Source organism: Watersipora subatra, chromosome 5 (assembly GCF_963576615.1).
Source record: "Watersipora subatra chromosome 5, tzWatSuba1.1, whole genome shotgun sequence".
Taxonomy (NCBI): domain Eukaryota; kingdom Metazoa; phylum Bryozoa; class Gymnolaemata; order Cheilostomatida; family Watersiporidae; genus Watersipora; species Watersipora subatra.
This window is the reverse complement of record NC_088712.1, coordinates 27,414,639-27,434,764: the sequence shown is the minus strand read 5'-3', so window position 1 is coordinate 27,434,764 and position 20,126 is coordinate 27,414,639. Positions and strand designations below refer to the sequence as shown.

Below are 20,126 nucleotides of genomic sequence, written 5' to 3'. Positions count from 1 at the left end.
AAAAATCTGAATCAGCGTGTCTAATTTACTTAAAAAATACGATAAAAGTTGTACGTGACAGTTATGGTTCAATAATACACCATGCACGCACCACCATCCAAGAACTTTTTTCCAAAGACTGGTTGTGCATCAGCGATTTTCAAATTATTAGTAATTTTAACATAGACCTACTCAAAATATAGTATCAGTTTTCTAAGTCATAAAATGCTGCTTTCCTCACCTCCAATCCCACCAAGCAAACAACAATCTACTACTACAGGCCTGCCAAGATTAACCTCAATGTACCCTTAGAAGTTTTACATGTACATCTAATCTACATCAGGCTGACCTTTTAAATTAGTTCTAGTGCCAAGCAGTTGTGCAGCACATCTTTGCACTAATCGAGGCTTGGGGTTTACTTTCCATCGGTCTACAAAGACCAGCTTACTACGGACCCAGTGGCTGGTGAATATGAAACGCTTCTCTTTCAACTCTTGTAAAGGGGATAAACTGTGGCAGCCCACCTGCTCATCACGTTTATGTTCAGAAGGTTGTAACATTTTATAAAGAGATTAAATTTATTACTAAGTACAAAAGACCGCCTACCAGGTATTTAATGAGTCTTAATGATATTGCTGCTAGTAAAAGTAGGAGCTGTTGCTTGGTGCAGACATTTCCAACAGGTGGCTCTGGGGCTTTATGGTGTTTATAGCAGTTTATGGTGTAAACTGTTAGAAAATAGCTTACCGAAATTGTTAAATATACTTTGAACAGATTAAAACTTACATATATTAATTTTAATGGGAAAACGTGCTTCAGATCTCGAACAACTCGGTTTGCGAATATCCTTCTGGAATGAATAATGTTCAAGATCCGAGGGTCTACTGTTACAGTAGTTAAAGCCAATATATTGATGTATTTGGTTTTTTTTGTAATTACATGTTGGTAAAATAAATATATTGACTATGGAAAATGAGAATTACACGTGATGGATGGAATCATCTTTTGCAATATATAAAATTATGGTAATTCAATTATTTGTGATATATGTTTGTTTGTTAATATTCATCTATAATATGGCTACAAAAAATAATATGAAGAGTGTTTCTCACAGTATACAAAAACACAAAAAATAGAAAAAAAATGTCACTTCAGGGAAGGTGATGATGAAGTGCCTGTGCGCAGTAGCAAGGCTAATCAAGGAGCAGAACCTGAAAGTAAAGCCAGCAGAACTCTGTCTAGTTAGTTTAGTGTTGTCTCATTGTCTGAGGTAGCGCTTCAGTTCATTTTTGAAAGAATTAGCATTTACAATTTTACGCAGTGTAACCGGTTGTAGATTCCATAGCAATGACTCCTGATAATCCAAACAACATGGACCAGCTCTTGATTTAAACAATAGTATTTTTAGGTTTATGTGTGTTTGACGAGTAGTTAAATGTGTTAACAGATGTACATGCAGCAGCTGTGTAGCCCCCAGCCTAGGCTTGACTTTACATAATGGCCCCCCATTCTAAAAAGGTTGGACACCTCTGGCTTAATGTAAAGAAATCTTCTACAGGACTAAGAATTCATAAGCTTGAAGAAAATCTTAGTTTTTGTAAGAAACTCATGTCATCACCCATTGTGCCGCTTAAACTGGTCTGATTGCTTTTTGGTTGGTTAGTTTTATCATCTTTGTGCACTGCTATATTTTCAGCACATTGTACAAACTTTTCTAGCTGGGTCTATTGTTATGAAAATTTGTAAGTATTACTTCTGTTAATGTTACTTATTATGTATACTTCTGGTTTGATTTTTATTCCAGGCGCACTTTACTGATAACTGCTATTCAGAAGTGAGAGGTGTAAAGGTCTTGAAGAAAGAGGCAGCTCCTACAATGTTTAATTTCGCAACTGTAAAATCACAGCCAAGGAGAAGAGCGCAATTTGATTTAGCAAATTAATCTGGTAATTATAATAACATTGTTCCTACCTAGTTTAATTTGCAGTAACATGAACAAGCTGTTGAATGACAAGACGAAAACATGTTAGGCCTTTTTGCAGCATTGAAATATCCGGTGGGCAATTTTACCCTCTTTACTTGATGTTGTCATTACGGAACAAGTGCATGTAGATGTTGTCATTACAGAACAAGTGCCTGTAGCTAGCGATAAGAGTGAGAGTGCATCTGTAGCCCTGCATATTGACCATATTTACATATCTATATGTAAGTATTTTCGAGTAGTTAATTATTTATTATATTCACTAAATTTTGATGGCATTGTATAGCCTATGTGTAGGCTATGGTTTGGATTAACACGTCATAGCCTAATTCTATGCTATGGAGTGCTCTAACATTAATAAGATATTTCTGGCCTATGTTATAAGTTGCTTTACAGATGTCTCCTCCAGTACTAACAGTGACAGCCACCTACAAGAGTCAATTCCTTGCAGCAGTTCTCATGACACAACTACTAACCATAATCCTCATGACAGCCTTAAAAGGTTTACGTGAATGACAGAAGCAAACAGTTCCTTACTATTATACAGGTTATAATTTGCTGATGCAGCTTGTTGTATTAAAACCAGTTTTATTTGGTATTGTTACAGCTTTAAAATGTCTGCTTTTACAGCTATTCGTTCAAAATGTTTACTGCTTGCTTTCCTTTCTGCTTTAAACTTCATCTTTAGCAGTTTGTTCATTCAGAGTACGATTGCTTCTCTATTTAAATGGTTTTCTTGTAGAGCGAACAGAGGAATCTTCATTGGTGTAAAAGTGAGCCTCGAAGCCGAGTCCTTGCGGATAACAGATGATTGTTCTATCTAGACCATACACACGGCATGGTTGTCAATAGATTTCTGATTACAACTTCAGAGGTTTATGTAAGAAGAAAACAAAATTTTGCAAAACAACCCCCATACTGTACTATGACAAAAAATAATCATATTAAAATCTAAATATATTGTTTTGTTCATTGATGAATTTAATGCATCTTGTATCTTTTGCCAAAAAAGCTGATAAAATCAATTTACTGTTTTACAGGTGATAGTGTGAAGAGACAGGTCATCCATGATATTATAATATCAATTATAAAAGAGCACATGAAATTGGACTACATGTAATCTCAGTTACTTCGGACATGGATAGGGCCAATAGGGTGATGTGGGGGACCTTTGGAGTAGTTACCATACAAGCCGAAACAGTCGCTTCATGCACCCATCATGTAGTGAGTCATAAGACACTTTAATTCTTAGCTGATGTTCCACACATTATCAAGAACTCGAAATCAGCTCTGGTTAGAAATGACATTATTTGCGTTGGGCAAGTTGTTAGTTCTAAACCCATTATTAAACTAGCCGAACTTGATGGGAAAAGTGTTCTGAAGCTCCAAAGATTTGTAAGGAATGTTTGGTCACTTCTCACTTCGATAAGATAAAGGTCTTCAGCCCTAACCATGTCATTTCCAACAGCATGGCTTGTGGGTTAACCACAATGGTTGAGCAAGATACTATGCCTTCAGAGCTCACTCCTACAGCTAAGGCTACCTCTGCATTTGTTGCCATGTTTAACAAATGGTTTGATTTGATGGCCAGTAGACATGCTGGAATGGCCTTATCGAAGTTCAACGTCCCAAAGTATCTGGAGACATTATTTCCTTTCTGAAGGATGTCCAGAACAAAGTAAAGTGTACTACAGGAGATAGATGCCTGTCCAAGCAGGCATACTGTTTGTACCCAGACAGTTCTGGAGTTAAAAGACGAGGTCTTATCTACTGACAAGCAATATCTTATGACAGGTAGACTTACTCAGGACTGCCTTGAAAATCTATTTAGCACACTGAGATTAAAGAATTCAACACCATCACCAATAGAATTTTGTCGGCTGCTAAAGATTGTGGCCACTAGTCAATACTTGAGAACTTATACTCATTCTTCCTATGAGGGAGACGATTCTAGTTATCTGGCTGACTATCTAACCTTATAGTCACATAGTGCGAAGCCAGCAAGATGATATGGATGAACATCTTGACGAGTCTGAGTGTACCGAAATGATTATAAATGGTGAGCCAGTCAATGAGCTCATCATGGTGGACAATTCTTTCCTTTGCTATCTGCCTGGCTGAGCATTGAATCGTGTACAGTTTGTTGCATGACAACGACACTAAAGGAACCTGTTGCAGCCCTTAGAGAGGTGGCCTTACACATCATTAGAAAAGAGTGTTACGAAGGAGCACTTAAGCACCCAGCATGACAAGTATTCATGGCTTTAGAGTCTGTAGAGAAAGTCTTCAGACAGTGGGCTCCCACATTAAATGAAACCCAAGGTTTACTGATTGACTTTTTGTGGAACGAGTTGACACGCGCAAGCTTTGAGAAAGGAGCAGCCTGTAAGCACAACACGATGGAACTTATCATTAAGACATTCCTACGATTTAAGCTTCACATTTATTGTAAAGAAAATAACCAGTTAGCTGTGAGAAAATCTCAAACACACGGTTTCGAAATATATGGCTATGCGTAATCTGGTGAAAAAAGTTCTGTAATTTCATCATTTCAGTATTGTAGGCTACATTTGCTTTGTTTATGTCTATGTTTAAATGTTGTAGATTTGCTATATTTGCCTTAGTAACTAAAATGTTATATTTTTTTATGTTTTGTAACTTTATGCGTATTTTGTTTGTAGTTTTTAGATGTGCGTCTGTATCTAAAAACTGAGTTTTTGGTTTTACCACTAAATATGCAAAACATTTGTAAATTAGATATTGTACAGTGCATATTTATAATGTAATACTTGTATACTATATCATGAGTTTGATAGATGTGCCATGAGCATTAAAAGTGCCATAGTCTAAAAAGTAGAAAGTGTCTCGGGTTTTTTATCATACTGTTAATATTGTGTCTATTATCACATTTATTATTATTATTATTATTATTATCAACAATTAATAAAATAATGTCATGGTTGCTATTTCTGCTGCAAATCTGTCAATCTACAACTTACAAGGTCAAAGTAATTCTCAAAATTGTACCTTGTGGAAAGCATATTGTAAAGTATGACTATTGATTACCACAATAAAAATTACATATATATATATGTACATATATATATATATATATATATATACCAACTGTGCTATCTGTCCTGTCTGAACAGGACAGATAGCGCAGTTGGTAAGGTGTCAGGACCGTGATCATTAGGTCCTCGGTTCAAACCCCAACAACTGCACTTTTCTGGTGGTCCTTGGACAAGACCCTTGCTTGTATAACGTCTACAACCTCTAAGATGAGTGCAATAATCAAAGCCATGCCGGCTCGGACGTTGCCCAGTCAAACAAGGTCCGCGCTGCCTGTAGCTGAACCAGGACAAGGCAGTGAAAAATGGGCTACTGGTTCAAAACGGATGAAATGGACTCGGACTGATAACACGGACCTCATGCAGTGCTACTTTATGAGCGAACCTCAAAAGTGGGGCTATATGGGAAGGATGCGGCAACTGTGGATAAACATGCGCCCTAAAATGCCACTAACCGCTAAGCAACTTGTAGCTCAGAGGAGTAACATAATCAAGCGGCACCTCATATCGGAACTTGAGGTAGATGAAATTAGTGAACTGTTCACCCAAGTAACCTCAACCAATGAGGAGTGCATATCAACACACACTGTCACGCATACACGATCATGTGTTGACTCACGGGTTGAAGAAGACATGCACTTGGACCTTGACCCAAGGGTGAGATTTGTGAGAGAGCTTGCGGAAAATATCATCAACAAGATGTCAGCTGCTAATGATTATGGAAGCAGGGTACCACTGCGAAGAGTTAGCAAGGCCATACCTAAGAAGCTGTTAGAAGACATTAACATGGCACTGGAGTCGATCTCAACTGGATCAATCAGTGAGACTAATGCCTTAATCTACAGTACAGCAACCAATGAGGAGTGCATATCAACACACACTGTCACGCATAAATGATCATGTGTTGACTCACGGGTTGAAGAATGGGAGACTCACTGGTTAATATCCATCTTGGAGGAGATGGATATTAAGCCAATGCCATTAAGGCTTCAAGCCATTCCATCCTGGCAGCTGAGGCTACAAAATAAGATCAAGGACTTGCGCAAGAAAGTTAGTAGGCTCAGTGAGAGATCTAACCACAGTTTGGAGCGTCCAAAAAGGAAGCCACAATAAAAGCTTTAGAATCTGCCAAACAGCAGCTAGTAGCACTCTCGGCACGACTGAAGCGGTACACCAAAGAGCGGGATAACAAGAGAATGAACAAACTGTTCATCAATAATCCATCTAGAGTGTATTCCCAGTTCAAAGGTGAACTGCAGAGGCCAATGTCTGAGCCTCCCTGATCTAGCGCTTCAAAGTTCTGGAAGGGAGAAAAAGACTACTCATCTGGGAGAAAAAGACTACTCATAACACCACCGCAAATTGGCTGAAGAGGCTTAAAGAGAACCATCAACACACTGTGGCTCAGCAAGGACTCACCATCAGCAAAGAGGACATCAAGTGCAGAGTGCAGCGTATGAAGAACTGGGCAGCACCTGGCCATGACATGATTCAAGCCTTCTGGTTAAAGAAATTGACATCACTTCACACTAGAATGGCTAAGCAGATGGAATGCCTTATAGAACAAGGTGACCATCCAGAATGGCTGACCAAAGGACGAACTGTACTTCTGATAAAAGATCCAAAGCAGGGGCCGATTCCCAAAAACTATCGACCAATAACGTGCTTGCCCACCACTTGGAAACTGCTCTCAGGAATAGTTGCAGACAAACTGGAAGAGCACATGAGTCACTATATGACCAGTGCTCAGAAAGGAATTGGCTGCAACACCCGAGGAGCTAAACATCAGTTACTGGTGGATCGGACGGTCTGTTAAGACAGCAGGAGAAGGCAAACCAATCTTGCCATGGCTTGGATTGACTACAAAAAGGCCTATGACTCAATTCTCCATAGTTGGATACTTGAGTGCCTCAGTATGTACAATGTTCACCCTGCTCTTGTGGCATTCATCAAGATGTCAATGACCAAATAGAAGACGGAACTGGAGGCTAATGGCAAAAAGCTGGCGAGTGTACAAATTAAGCGAGGCATCTATCAAGGTGACTCCTTATCACCGCTGCTCTTCTGCATATGCCTAAACCCTCTAAGCCATATGCTAGAGGAGACTCAATATGGGTACCAGTTTAAGAGTGGCACCAAGATAAACCACCTCTTCTACATGGATGACATCAAGCTGTACGCTAACAAAGAAAGGGACATTGATTCGCTAATACACCTCACTCAGGTATACAGCAAGGACATCGGAATGACCTTCGGTATTGAGAAATGTGGAAAGCTAATTCTTAAGAAAAGCCATTCTATGCTCACAGATGGCCTAAGAATGCCAAATGGTACCATCAAAGATATAGAAGAAGGGCACAAGTACTTGGGGATTATGCAAAGCAACATCAACCACGAAGCCGAGGTACGTCACAAAGCCATTACCGAATACAAGAAACGCCTTCGGCAGGTCTTACGGAGCCAGCTCAATGCCAAGAACCAAATCATGGCAATAAATACCTACGCACTGCCAGTAATAAGATATCCAGCAGGCATAATAAAGTGGACTGAGGAAGCCATCAAAGAAACAGATATAGCAACTCGTAAACTGCTGACCATGCATGGAGCACTCCACCCAAAATCTGATACTACTAGATTGTATTTTGATAGGAAAAATGGCGGTAGGGGACTCAAAAGTGTACAGCAGACAGTGAAAGAGGAGGAGCAAAGCATCAAAGCATATGCAGCCTCCATGGCCATCTCAGATAAGTTGCTAGCTGAATTTCAATCGGCTGCTCTTACAACGGACCTACGCCCTGATGATGAGGAAATTGACTGGCACACGAAACCTCTTCATGGTGCTTACCACCAACAAATATCTAAGGTTGGCGATCTTCACCAGACATATATGTGGCTGAACAAAGGAAACCTAACGGCCAATACAGAGTCGCTAATCATGGCAGCCCAGGAGCAAGTGCTCCCAACAAGGCAACTCCAAACGAAAATCTATCACACTAGAGACGATCCTAGATGCAGACTGTGCAAAGATGCACCTGAGACCATCCAACACATCATCAGTGGATGCAGGCAGCTAGCAGGGAACGCATACACTGACCGGCATAATCATGTTGCAGGTATTGTGTATAGAAGTCTATGTGATGAGTATGGCCTTAATAAACCACAACACTGGTGGGAAGCTCCTGGTAAGGTCAATGAAAATGACCGCGCTAAGATCCTCTGGGACTTCTACATCCAAACTGACAAGCATGTCCTAGCAAACCAACCAGATATAGTGGTGGTAGACAAGGAGAACAAGAGGGCTACTATAATAGATATAGCAGTACCCAATGACTACAATATAGCCAGCAAGGAAAAAGAAAAGGTAGAGAAATATCTCCCTCTTGGGGAAGAAATTGAAAAATGCTGGAATGTAAGAACAACTGTAATCCCAGTAGTCATTGGGGCACTGGGCGCAATAACAGCGGCGCATAAAATGTGGCTTGCCCAAATATCAACAACAATCAACTCAGGTGAGTTGCAGAAAAGTGCGCTATTGGGAACAGCTAAGATCTTGAGGCGAGTGCTCAAACTCTCAGGTCTCTGGTAGGAGACCCGAGTTAGAGCAGAATTTACCACCCATACGGGGTATCCGGGGTGAGGAAACAATTTTTTTTTATATATATATATATATATATCTGGTGCCAGCACATTGACTTTCTTAAAGTCTGTGAGGCAACCTAGTGGTTTCATGGCAGGAAGTCAACTCTCATTGGTAATGGGATTTGTGTCTTTTGCCTAAGCTCTGAGCTGCACTGATGAGGCGTCAATAGCCAAAACAGTACTGTCTGTAGCATTAGTATATGCTCCCTCACTTCGGTTTGGTTGAGCACTCTGTGAGAGGTGCGGCACTATTAGCCTTTGTGCAAAGCTCATCACTTTTGTGATTTGAGCACTCTGGTGCCAGCACATTGACTTTCTTAAAGTCTGTGAGGCAACCTAGTGGTTTCGTGGCAGGAAGTCAACTCTCATTGGTAATGGGGTTTGTGTCTCTTGACTAAGCTCTGAGCTGCACTGATGAGGCTTCAATAGCCGAAACAGTACTGTCTGTAGCATGAGTATATGCTCCCTCACTTCGGTTTGGTTGAGCACTCTGTGAAAGGTGCGGCACTATTAGCCTTTGTGCAAAGCTCATCACTTTTGTGATTTGAGCACTCTGGTGCCAGCACATTGACTTTCTTAAAGTCTGTGAGGCAACCTAGTGGTTTCATGGCAGGAAGTCAACTCTCATTGGTAATGGGATTTGTGTCCCTTGCCTAAGCTCTGAGCTGCACTGATGATGCTTCAATAGCCGAAACAGTACTGTCTGTAGCATGAGTATATATATATATATATATATATATATATATATAAAAAAATTGTTTCCTCACCCCGGATACCCCGTATGGGTGGTAAATTCTGCTCTAACTCGGGTCTCCTACCAGAGACCTGGGAGTTTGAGCACTCGTCTCAAGATCTTAGCTGTTCCCAATAGCGCACTTTTCTGCAACTCACCTGAGTTGATTGTTGTTGGTATTTGGGCAAGCCACATTTTATGCGCCGGTGTTATTGCGCCCAGTGCCCCAATGACTACTGGGATTACGGTTGTTCTTACATTCCAGCATTTTTCAATTTCTTCTCCAAGAGGGAGATATTTTTCTACCTTTTCTTTTTCTTTGCTGGCTATATTGTAGTCATTGGGTACTGCTATATCTATTATAGTAGCCCTCTTGTTCTCCTTGTCTACCACCACTATATCTGGTTGGTTTGCTAGGACATGCTTGTCAGTTTGGATGTAGAAGTCCCAGAGGATCTTAGCGCGGTCATTTTCATTGACCTTACCAGGAGCTTCCCACCAGTGTTGTGGTTTATTAAGGCCATACTCATCACATAGACTTCTATACACAATACCTGCGACATGATTATGCCGCTCAGTGTATGCGTTCCCTGCTAGCTGTCTGCATCCACTGATGATGTGTTGGATGGTCTCAGGTGCATCTTTGCACAGTCTGCATCTAGGATCGTCTCTAGTGTGATAGATTTTCGTTTGGAGTTGCCTTGTTGGGAGCACTTGCTCCTGGGCTGCCATGATTAGCGACTCTGTATTGGCCGTTAGGTTTCCTTTGTTCAGCCACATATATGTCTGGTGAAGATCGCCAACCTTAGATATTTGTTGGTGGTAAGCACCATGAAGAGGTTTCGTGTGCCAGTCAATTTCCTCACCATCAGGGCGTAGGTCTGTTGTGAGAGCAGCCGATTGAAATTCTGCTAGCAAATTATCTGAGATGGCCATGGAGGCTGCATATGCTTTGATGCTTTGCTCCTCCTCTTTCACTGTCTGCTGTACACTTTTGAGTCCCCTACCGCCATCTTTCCTATCAAGATACAATCTAATAGTATCAGATTTTGGGTGGAGTGCTCCATGCATGGTCAGCAGTTTACGAGTTGCTATATCTGTTTCTTTGATGGCTTCCTCTGTCCACTTTATTATGCCTGCTGGATATCTTATTACTGGCAGTGCGTAGGTATTTATTGCCATGATTTGGTTCTTGGCATTGAGCTGGCTCCGTAAGACCTGCCGAAGGCGTTTCTTGTATTCGGTAATGGCTTTGTGACGTACCTCGGCTTCGTGGTTGATGTTGCTTTGCATAATCCCCAAGTACTTGTACCCTTCTTCTATATCTTTGATGGTACCATTTGGCATTCTTAGGCTATCTGTGAGCATAGAATGGCCTTTCTTAAGAATTAGCCTTCCACATTTCTCAATACCGAAGGTCATTCCGATGTCCTTGCTGTATACCTGAGTGAGGTGTATTAGCGAATCAATGTCCCTTTCTTTGTTAGCGTACAGCTTGATGTCATCCATGTAGAAGAGGTGGTTTATCTTGGTGCAACTCTTAAACTGGTACCCATATTGAGTCTCCTCCAGCATATTGCTTAGAGGGTTTAGGCATATGCAGAAGAGCAGCGGTGATAAGGAGTCACCTTGATAGATGCCTCGCTTAATTTGTACACTCGCCAGCTTTTTGCCATTAGCCTCCAGTTCCGTCTTCCATTTGATCATTGACATCTTGATGAATGCCACAAGAGCAGGGTGAACATTGTACATACTGAGGCACTCAAGTATCCAACTATGGAGAATTGAGTCATGGGCCTTTCTGTAGTCAATCCAAGCCATGGCAAGATTGGTTTGCCTTCTCCTGCTGTCTTGACAGACCGTCCGATCCACCAGTAACTGATGTTTAGCTCCTCGGGTGTTGCGCCCAATTCCTTTCTGAGCACTGCTCATATAGTGACTCATGTGCTCTTCCAGTTTGTCTGCAACTATTCCTGAGAGCAGTTTCCAAGTGGTGGGCAAGCACGTTATTGGTCGATAGTTTTTGGGAATCGGCCCCTGCTTTGGATCTTTTATCAGAAGCACAGTTCGTCCTTTGGTCAGCCATTTTGGATGGTCACCTTGTTCTATTAGGTATTCCATCTGCTTAGCCATTCTAGTGTGAAGTGATGTCAATTTCTTTAACCAGAAGGCTTGAATCATGTCATGGCCAGGTGCTGCCCAGTTCTTCATACGCTGCACTCTGCACTTGATGTCATCTTTGCTGATGGTGAGTCCTTGCTGAGCCACAGTGTGTTGATGGTTCTCTTTAAGCCTCTTCAGCCAATTTGCAGTGGTGTTATGAGTGGTCTCTTTCTCCCAGATGTCCTTCCAGAACTTTGAAGCGCTAGATCGGGGAGGCTCAGACATTGGCCTCTGCAGTTCACCTTTGAACTGGGAATACACTCTAGATGGATTATTGATGAACAGTTCGTTCATTCTCTTGTTATCTCGTTCTTTGGTGTACCGCTTCAGTCGTGCCGAGAGTGCTACTAGCCGCTGTTTGGCAGATTCTAGAGCTTCTATTGTGGCTTCCCTTTTTGGACGCTCCAAACTGTGGTTAGATCTCTCACTGAGCCTACTAACTTTCTTGCGCAAGTCCTTGATCTTATTTTGTAGCCTAAGCTGCCAGGATGGAATGGCTTGAAGCCTTGCTGGCATTGGCTTAATATCCATCTCCTCCAAGATGACGGTTACTGTACTGTAGATTAAGGCATTAGTCTCACTGATTGATCCAGTTGAGATCGACTCCAGTGCCATATTAATGTCTTCTAACAGCTTCTTAGGTATGGCCTTGCTAACTCTTCGTAGTGGTACCCTGCTTCCATAATCATTAGCAGCTGACATCTTGTTGATGATATTTTCCGCAAGCTCTTTCACCCTTGGGTCAAGGTCCAAGTGCATGTCCTCTTCAGCCCGTGAGTCAACACATGATCGTGTATCCATGACAGTGTGTGTTGATATGCACTCCTCGTTGGTTGAGGTTACTTGGGTGAACTTTTCCCTAATTTCATCTACCTCAAGTTGTGATATGAGGTGCCGCTTGATTATGTTACTCCTCTGAGCTACAAGTTGCTTAGCGCTTAGTGGCAATTCAGGGCGCATGTTTATCCACAGTTGACGCATCCTTCCCATGTAGCCCCACTTTTGAGGTTCACTCATAAAGTAGCACTGCATGAGGTCCGTGTTATCAGTCCGAGTCCATTTCATCCGTTTCGAACCAGTAGCCCATTTTTCACTGCCTTGTCCTGGTTCAGCTACAGGCAGCGCGGACCTTGTTTGACTGGGCGACGTCCGAGCCGGCATGGCTTTGGTTATTGCACTCATCATAGAGGTTGTAGACGTTATACAAGCAAAGGTCTTGTCTAAGGACCACCAGAAAAGTGCAGTTGTTGGGGTTTGAACCGAGGACCTAATGATCATGGTCCCGATACCTTACCAACTGCGCTATCTGTCCTGTATATGTATATATGTATGTATACGTATATATGTGTACTGTATGTGTTTATATATATATATATATGTATATATATATATGTATATATATACCGTAAGTCCTCATGCTCAAGCTGCGCGGCTTGTTCTCAAAACCAGATGACTCACGAAAGAAAAATAATCCTCCAACCAGCTGCGTATGCCCACAGACCGCGGCTAATGACTGAGGTTTTGTCAACCTTGACCCCTTCAGGAGCGAGAGTGTTGAGAAGGGTTTCGCTACACCCTGTCATCTTGAGTAAGAAAACAGGCTACATCAGTACATGCGAAAAGAGTTTTCTTTTACTTCTAAGTTCGAATTAAAATTTCTAAACCCTTGCATCAAGAACTTACTTGCCATGTCTCAGCTAGATTTTTATTGCGCTGTTAGAGGGCTTCATGTTTATGGAAAGATGCCGGTCAAGAATGAAACGGTTTTAATAACCTATGACTGTGGTGAGTTAAACATTAGCGATAAATTCTTCTTTAGTCTAAAGTATTCCATAAAAATGACCTTGAAAATAAACGAGTAGGTCGCCAAAATCCCGTACATAAAACTGTATCATGACTGCAATTCTATGGTCATAGCGCGGAACTGAGCAGAGACCGCATTCATCGAGAAGCCTCACGTAAGTTTTAAAAACTTGGTTTTAGCCGCGGCCTATGATCTTGAACCAGAAGCCGCACCAACGACAAGCCGCACGGCTTGAGCATAAGGCTTACGGTATATATATACATGTATATATATAATATACAATATATATAATATACAATATTATATATATGTATAATATACAACATTCTATATATAATGTTGAATATTATATATTATAATGATACAATATTTAATATATCCTGTTACAACGTACGTTTCCTGTATTCCTGTCTACTGTTTCTCCCTTTGACGTGCTGGTCATCCTAGTTGTTATACATGTAGATAACTGTAAACGCTATCACTGCAAAAACGTGAGTTGAATTGAAATTCACTGTTACTAATATTGTCTTATGGCCTCTTATGGTGTTAACTGATTGTCGTTTTTCGTATAGTGGAATCGACTCTTGTTACAATTTCTTATTTAAAAAAAAGATCTGTGAAAAATAAACCAAAAGGGAGTGCCTGGCTCTATGTACTGGCTCAACAATAAGTTTAACAGGTTTCTGAAAGTAAAGGAGCTCCTTTTATTTTGTAACACAAAACTACTATGTATGTTATACTTACTGCAGTAGTTGGTAACCTATTTCTAAACAGTAGGAGGTGTAAAACAATACAAAGTATGTGATAACTATTCACAATTTTGTTTTAACCCACGAAAACAACATTTTGCAACGCAAAAAGACTATGTTATACTCATTAATAACCGGGCGAACAACAAAACATGGTATGTGATGTATGTTCATTGTCCGTGTACAACGCAAAGTAACACTGTATGTGTAATGCAAAGTAATACTTGTAGCAATTGACAGTATGTCTACAACACAGGGTATCTGATACCTGTTCACAATAGGTGTGCATGCACAACACAGACTATGTCATATCCATTTACAGTAGACATAAAACACAATGGAAACTTTTTATCAGTGGGTATATAAGACTGAGTATATGTAATCTGTTTCAACAACAAGACAGGCATAAAAGTATATATTAAAAATAACGGCAAGAAATGTTACAAATGAAATGAAAACAACAACTGCAAGCACCTGTCCTTGAATAATCATCAGTTAATTTGTTAGCAAAAAAAGGGATGATATTTGTTGGCTCGAGAGTTATGCATATCTTGTGGTATCACTTTTCACAAGTGCTCCACTGAACCATAGATATGCTATTCTATGATAGTCATTCTCAAGCTGATGCTTGTTGTATGGCCAGTGATAGAGAGTGAACCTACCACAAACCAGGCATATAGCCTATGAACCACTATCAATAACCTCTCCATTTAGTGTTTCCAAATGGATGTCATTGTGAGGTGTAGGACATGCAAACAATGGAAGAAACTGAGAAAAGGCAAACTTGTTAACAGAAATCTAGCCTCTTCCAGAGAAGAAGTAGTAAGGAGAAATCTTGCAAAATAGATAGTCCTTTCAGTCTCGCGTTGTTTTTTATGAAAAGCGCCACTTTGACCAAGGGCTGTGCTTATGTCATCAAATGCGTGCTGTGATTATTTACTATGATTTATACAACGACACGTTGACTTGTCACTGATAGTTTAGACTCTAACCCGTCTGACCTATAGTCTATGACCCCCTTGAAAGCAAATTCAAAATGGATAACTATAAATTATACCCTCAACAGAATGTTGCATTCTCTTTTACCTCACGACAAACTACTCCCACAAACCGTTTGATGTCTTTGAAAATTTACAAATGTGCTCAACTAGTATAGAAGAGAGTTTTAGGATAAAACTGGTTGTTTACAAGTTTGCTGCACACTTTTTTAGGAGATATAATAATAAATGTAGTTCCCACATAAGCCAAACATTTTTGTAAACAATAACACTGTCAGCTGATTGATTGTTATATTAAGCATACCATATCAAGCTATATTTTTAGACTTTACTGGGTTTATATACAATACTGCTCGGTGTAGAGTTGTGTTCTGCGTATATAGTATTAGACTCTCTGCTTTGGTGTGCAACTCTAGACTGCTTTATTACCATAAGATAAGATAGCATAGGATGGATAATGAGCTAACAATAAGGCCACCTAGGATGACATAGTGTTTATATAAACAAACACTTTACCACAACACTACATCTCTTATCCATTTTACTGAATTTAGAAAATGTTGTGAAAGACTAACAATGGTTGCTAAGTTAAGCTATCTAGGGACATTCAGAAATATTATAGACAATATATGTATATATTATGTAAGCGCCACAATCCTTTACTGTAAAGCTCAAAATTTGGAAATGTGACAAATTAGTGTAAGTAGTTATATCCACCTAGGCCTTATAGGCTAGTATTCCCTTGTCCCAACCAGTGCATGGACCACGTAGTCGCCATATCTATCCGGAGGTTTAACGCATCGCGAAGACCGTCGCGGAGGCATTGACCCTCCTGGAGAACCCACAGCAATGCCAGCAGACCCGCCGCTGTTGCCAGACGTGTTAGGTTGACATGCTTTTTGTTCAGAAGCACTTGTGCCCAAAGGCAAGACTTTTACAAAGGTGGAGTTGCGTCGCACTGTCTTTCCTCTACTATTTTCACAAACTATATCCGAACCTTGCTTCCCTATCACTGTATGGCTTTCTTTCTCATAGTTTGCATCTAGCTTTCCTTTCTTTTCTTTCCTAACAATAACCTTATCTCCTACTTCAATGTCACTATCTTTTGCTTGTCTACAGTCATCAGCATAAATTTTGTTCTTGGTCTTAGAAAGAGCGTCATTATCTTTCGCCTTATCATAAATGGTGGGATCATGTTCAACGTCTAGTGCAGGAAGTTTTGTTCTCATTTCCCTACCACACAGCAATGTAAATGGAGCTACCCCTGTACTGCTATGAGGTGTAGACCTGTAAGCTTGTAAAAACTTTCTGAGTTCCCTACCTAGATCTTGACCATTCTCATGAGCTATTTTGAGAGCTTTCAGTAATGTCCGGTTGCATCTCTCGACCTCACCATTGGCAGAAGGCCACAAAGGCGTTGTGGAAACCCACCTAATGTCATGATCATTCAGGTACCTCTGAAACACTTCTGACACAAACTGTGGCCCATTATCTGTTCTGAGTGCTTCACAGTAGCCAAATCTAGTAAATACAGTGTCCAGAAATTCAACTATGTTTTCTGTCCTTGTTGATCTTAGAAAAGCACACTCGAAATATCTACTATAGTAATCCACTAGGACAATAACTGACTGACCATTTGGCAATGGGCCCAGAAAGTCAGCACTAAGGAAAGACCATGGCTTACTTAGAAGCTGTGTCATGCTTAGTGGTTGGGGAGCAGTTGGCTGACTGACAGTCATACCATCCATACAGCTCTTACAAAGTTGCTCAGCTTGCTTATCCATACCTGGCCACCATACTTTTGACCTCAAGCGCTGTTTTGTTTTGACCAAACCCATATGTCCTTCATGTGCCAGTCTAACTAATTGATCTCTCAGGCTAACTGGTATTACTATTTTATTACCCCTAAGCAACACATTGTCCACCTCAGACAGCTCTGTGATAATAGACTGATACGCCATGCCACATGCCTTGTATTTATTTTCAGTTAAAGCCTTTACCACAGCTTGTATTTCAGGACATTCCTTTGAGTGCTGAACGATCTCAGCCCACTTGAGAGCTACAGGAACTGAGGCCATTGCTCTTTCCTTGGCATATTGGTCGCCAAACTTGGCTGCTGTACAAGATAAAACACTATCCTTAACAGTAGCTACCAGTCTAGACAATGGGTCAGCAATGTTGCCTGACCCTGGTTTATAAGTAACCCTAAACCGAAAAGTTTGTAATCTCAATGACCACCTATCAATTCTAGGTACAGGCTTTGAACTAGAATTGTTGAAAATAAACTCTAGTGGCTTATGATCTGTCACTAACTGAAATTCTGTGCCCAAAAGGTAGAGTCTGAAGTGTTCGCATGACCATACTAGAGCCAGGGCTTCTCGCTCTGTTTGACTGTACTTCCGCTCTGTAGGAGAAAGTGATCAGTGGCCATAAGCTATAACCCTATCATTTCCATTTTGTACCTGAACCAATACAGCGCCTATACCAAATGGTGATGCATCGGCAATAAGTTGAGTGCTACACTTAGGGTCAAAGTGGGCCAAAGTTTCACTATTAGACATCAGTTCTTTGATTTTACAAAATGCAGCATTTTGTGTGGTGCCCCATGAAAAGCAAGCACCTTTAACCATAAGTCGACGTATTGGTTCAGATATTGTAGCCAAATCTGGTATGAATTTTCCAACAAAATTTACTAGTCCCATAAAGCTTCTACAATCAGTAGCATTAGTAGGTGCTCGGAAGTTAATAATGGACCTTATTTTGTCTGGGTCAGGTGACACGCCCTTATCTGACACAACATAGCCTAAGAATTTCGCAGAGGATGTCCTAAACCTACACTTGCGAGGATTTAGTGTTAGCCCTACATCACTGAGCCTCTTCAACAAAGCATGTAATCTCTTGTCGTGTTCTTGCAGACTACTTGCATGTAGCAGAATATCATCTTCCAAGTTTTGTACCCCCTCAAGACCTGCTAAGGCTTGCTGCATCACATATTGAAAATGCTCCGGACTAGCATTGACCCCCATAGTCAATCTTTTATACCTGTAGATACCAAAGGGTGAGACAAAGGTTGTTATCTCCCTCGACCCCTCCTCTAGTTCCACTTGATGAAACCCTTGTTTGAGATCTAACTTTGAAAAAACCTTACTTCCTTCAAGATTAGCCAGGATTTCTTTAGTAATAGGTATTGGGTGCCTTTCACGCATAATTGCTTCATTTGCCCTCCGCATGTCAACCGTTTGCCTGACATCGCCGTTGTCCTGCATAACCACGACCAAAGGACTCATCCATGAAGTACCAACCCCCGCAACAGGCTCTATGATGTCATTTGCTAACAACTCGTCAAGTTTTGCTTTCACTTTAGAACGAATACCTAGCGGTAGCCTACGCACTGGTTGAGCCACTGGAGTTACACTAGCGTCAATATGAAATTTTGCGCTGTAACCCTTTAGTTTTCCCACCCCTCTAAATACTTCTGGAAAACACTTCACAATATCATAAGATTCAGGCATTACATTTGAAAGCATGTGCACATCATCACTGTACGATAACAATAGCAAATCACTAGCAGTTTTGCCACTAAGAAGACATTTAGCAGAGCCTTCAAAAACATAAAAACTGCATCAGCAAATCTATTGTTACATTCTACTCTAGTGTCAAATCTTCCCAAAATTTCCAACTGCTTATCACTGCCATATGCAAACAGTTCACTGACCGCTGGTTGAAGATGAACTTTGTTTTGTATCTTCTCATAAGTCTGCCTGTCAATAATATTACTACAAGCCCCTGTATCAAGAATGAATGGCACTGCCTCCCCCATGATTGTAACAGTACATCGAGGCATTTTAGAACGAATCTGGTTTATGCTGAACAGGTCGTCTTGCTGTTCTGCCTCCTCTACTTCTACTGTAGACCGTATTGCCTTTCTTTTACAATACTTGCTACCAGAGAAATGTCCGAACTGTCTACAGCTGTTACACCTACGACTTGTAGCTGGGCATAGTTTGCTGGTACTGAGATGTCCTTTCCTATTGCACCTGAAGCACGTTCTCTCATTCATAGGATCACCGTTCACTTTGTTCTTGTTGTTGTATTCTCTGTGCCTTGCACCACCCACAGCGGAAACAGTCTCTGGCTCGCTAACTGACATTTTATCCATCTTTTCATCTATCTCCACTTGCTGTGCCACCGTTATCAATTCCTTCAAATCTGACTGTTTTTCATTTGGCATAGCTCCAATTCTGTCTCTAACCGATCTGCTGTTTACTCCTATACGGAATTGTTCCACAATATTCTCTTCTAACGTTGCAGCAAATTCACATGTTTTAGCCTGAGCTCTCAACCTGACAACAAAGTCACTCATTGACTCTTCGTTACCTCTTCTCACCTTGCAAAACTTCGCCCTCTCCACCATCTTGTTTTAGACACACCAAAGTGAGGCACAAGAAGGGCTTTCAACTGGTCGAACGACTTATCCTTTGGTTTATCCGGTGCCGTAAGATCCGACAGCGTCTCATACTGGCTTTCCTGTAGACCCATGATAAGTATATGCTTTTTCTTGTCATCCGCAGTTCCCTGGATAATGAAATAACTTTCCAGTCTTTCAACAAAGGCCTCTGCCTTGCCGCTAAGTACTGGCACATTACTTGCCATTGCCACGTCGAAATTATACTCTTAAATTATTCTCGTCGCCATTGTAGAGTTGTGTTCTGCGTATATAGTATTAGACTCTCTGCTTTGGTGTGCAAATCTAGACTGCTTTATTACCATAAGATAAGATAGCATAGGATGGATAATGAGCTAACAATAAGGCCACCTAGGATGACATAGTGTTTATATAAACAAACACTTTACCACAACACTACACTCGGGATTAAATGCCACCCCTTTTGACCTTCAAAAACGCTTCCTCTCTAGCTAAGTGAACTGCTTATTTGATATTTGCTTGCTTATAATGAATACACGTGAAAGATATGGTACCCGATCTAAAATACTTAGTTAATTAGATT

At 40.8% G+C, this 20,126-nt stretch overlaps 2 protein-coding genes across 2 annotated transcripts; both read right to left on the bottom strand.

Annotated features, from left to right (window-relative positions):
* Nucleotides 1-15,848: 15,848 nt before the first annotated feature.
* LOC137397235 (uncharacterized) lies at nt 15,849-16,346 on the bottom strand. The gene has a single exon (XM_068083523.1). It carries the CDS (start codon nt 16,344-16,346, stop codon nt 15,849-15,851), a length of 498 nt encoding a protein of 165 aa, XP_067939624.1.
* Nucleotides 16,347-19,020: 2,674 nt separating this feature from the next.
* On the bottom strand, nt 19,021-19,770 carry LOC137397234 (uncharacterized). Its single transcript, XM_068083522.1, is given in 3 exon segments — nt 19,021-19,058; nt 19,102-19,545; nt 19,548-19,770. Coding segments are annotated over 3 exon segments (705 nt in total).
* Between the last annotated feature and the right edge of the window lie 356 nt (nt 19,771-20,126).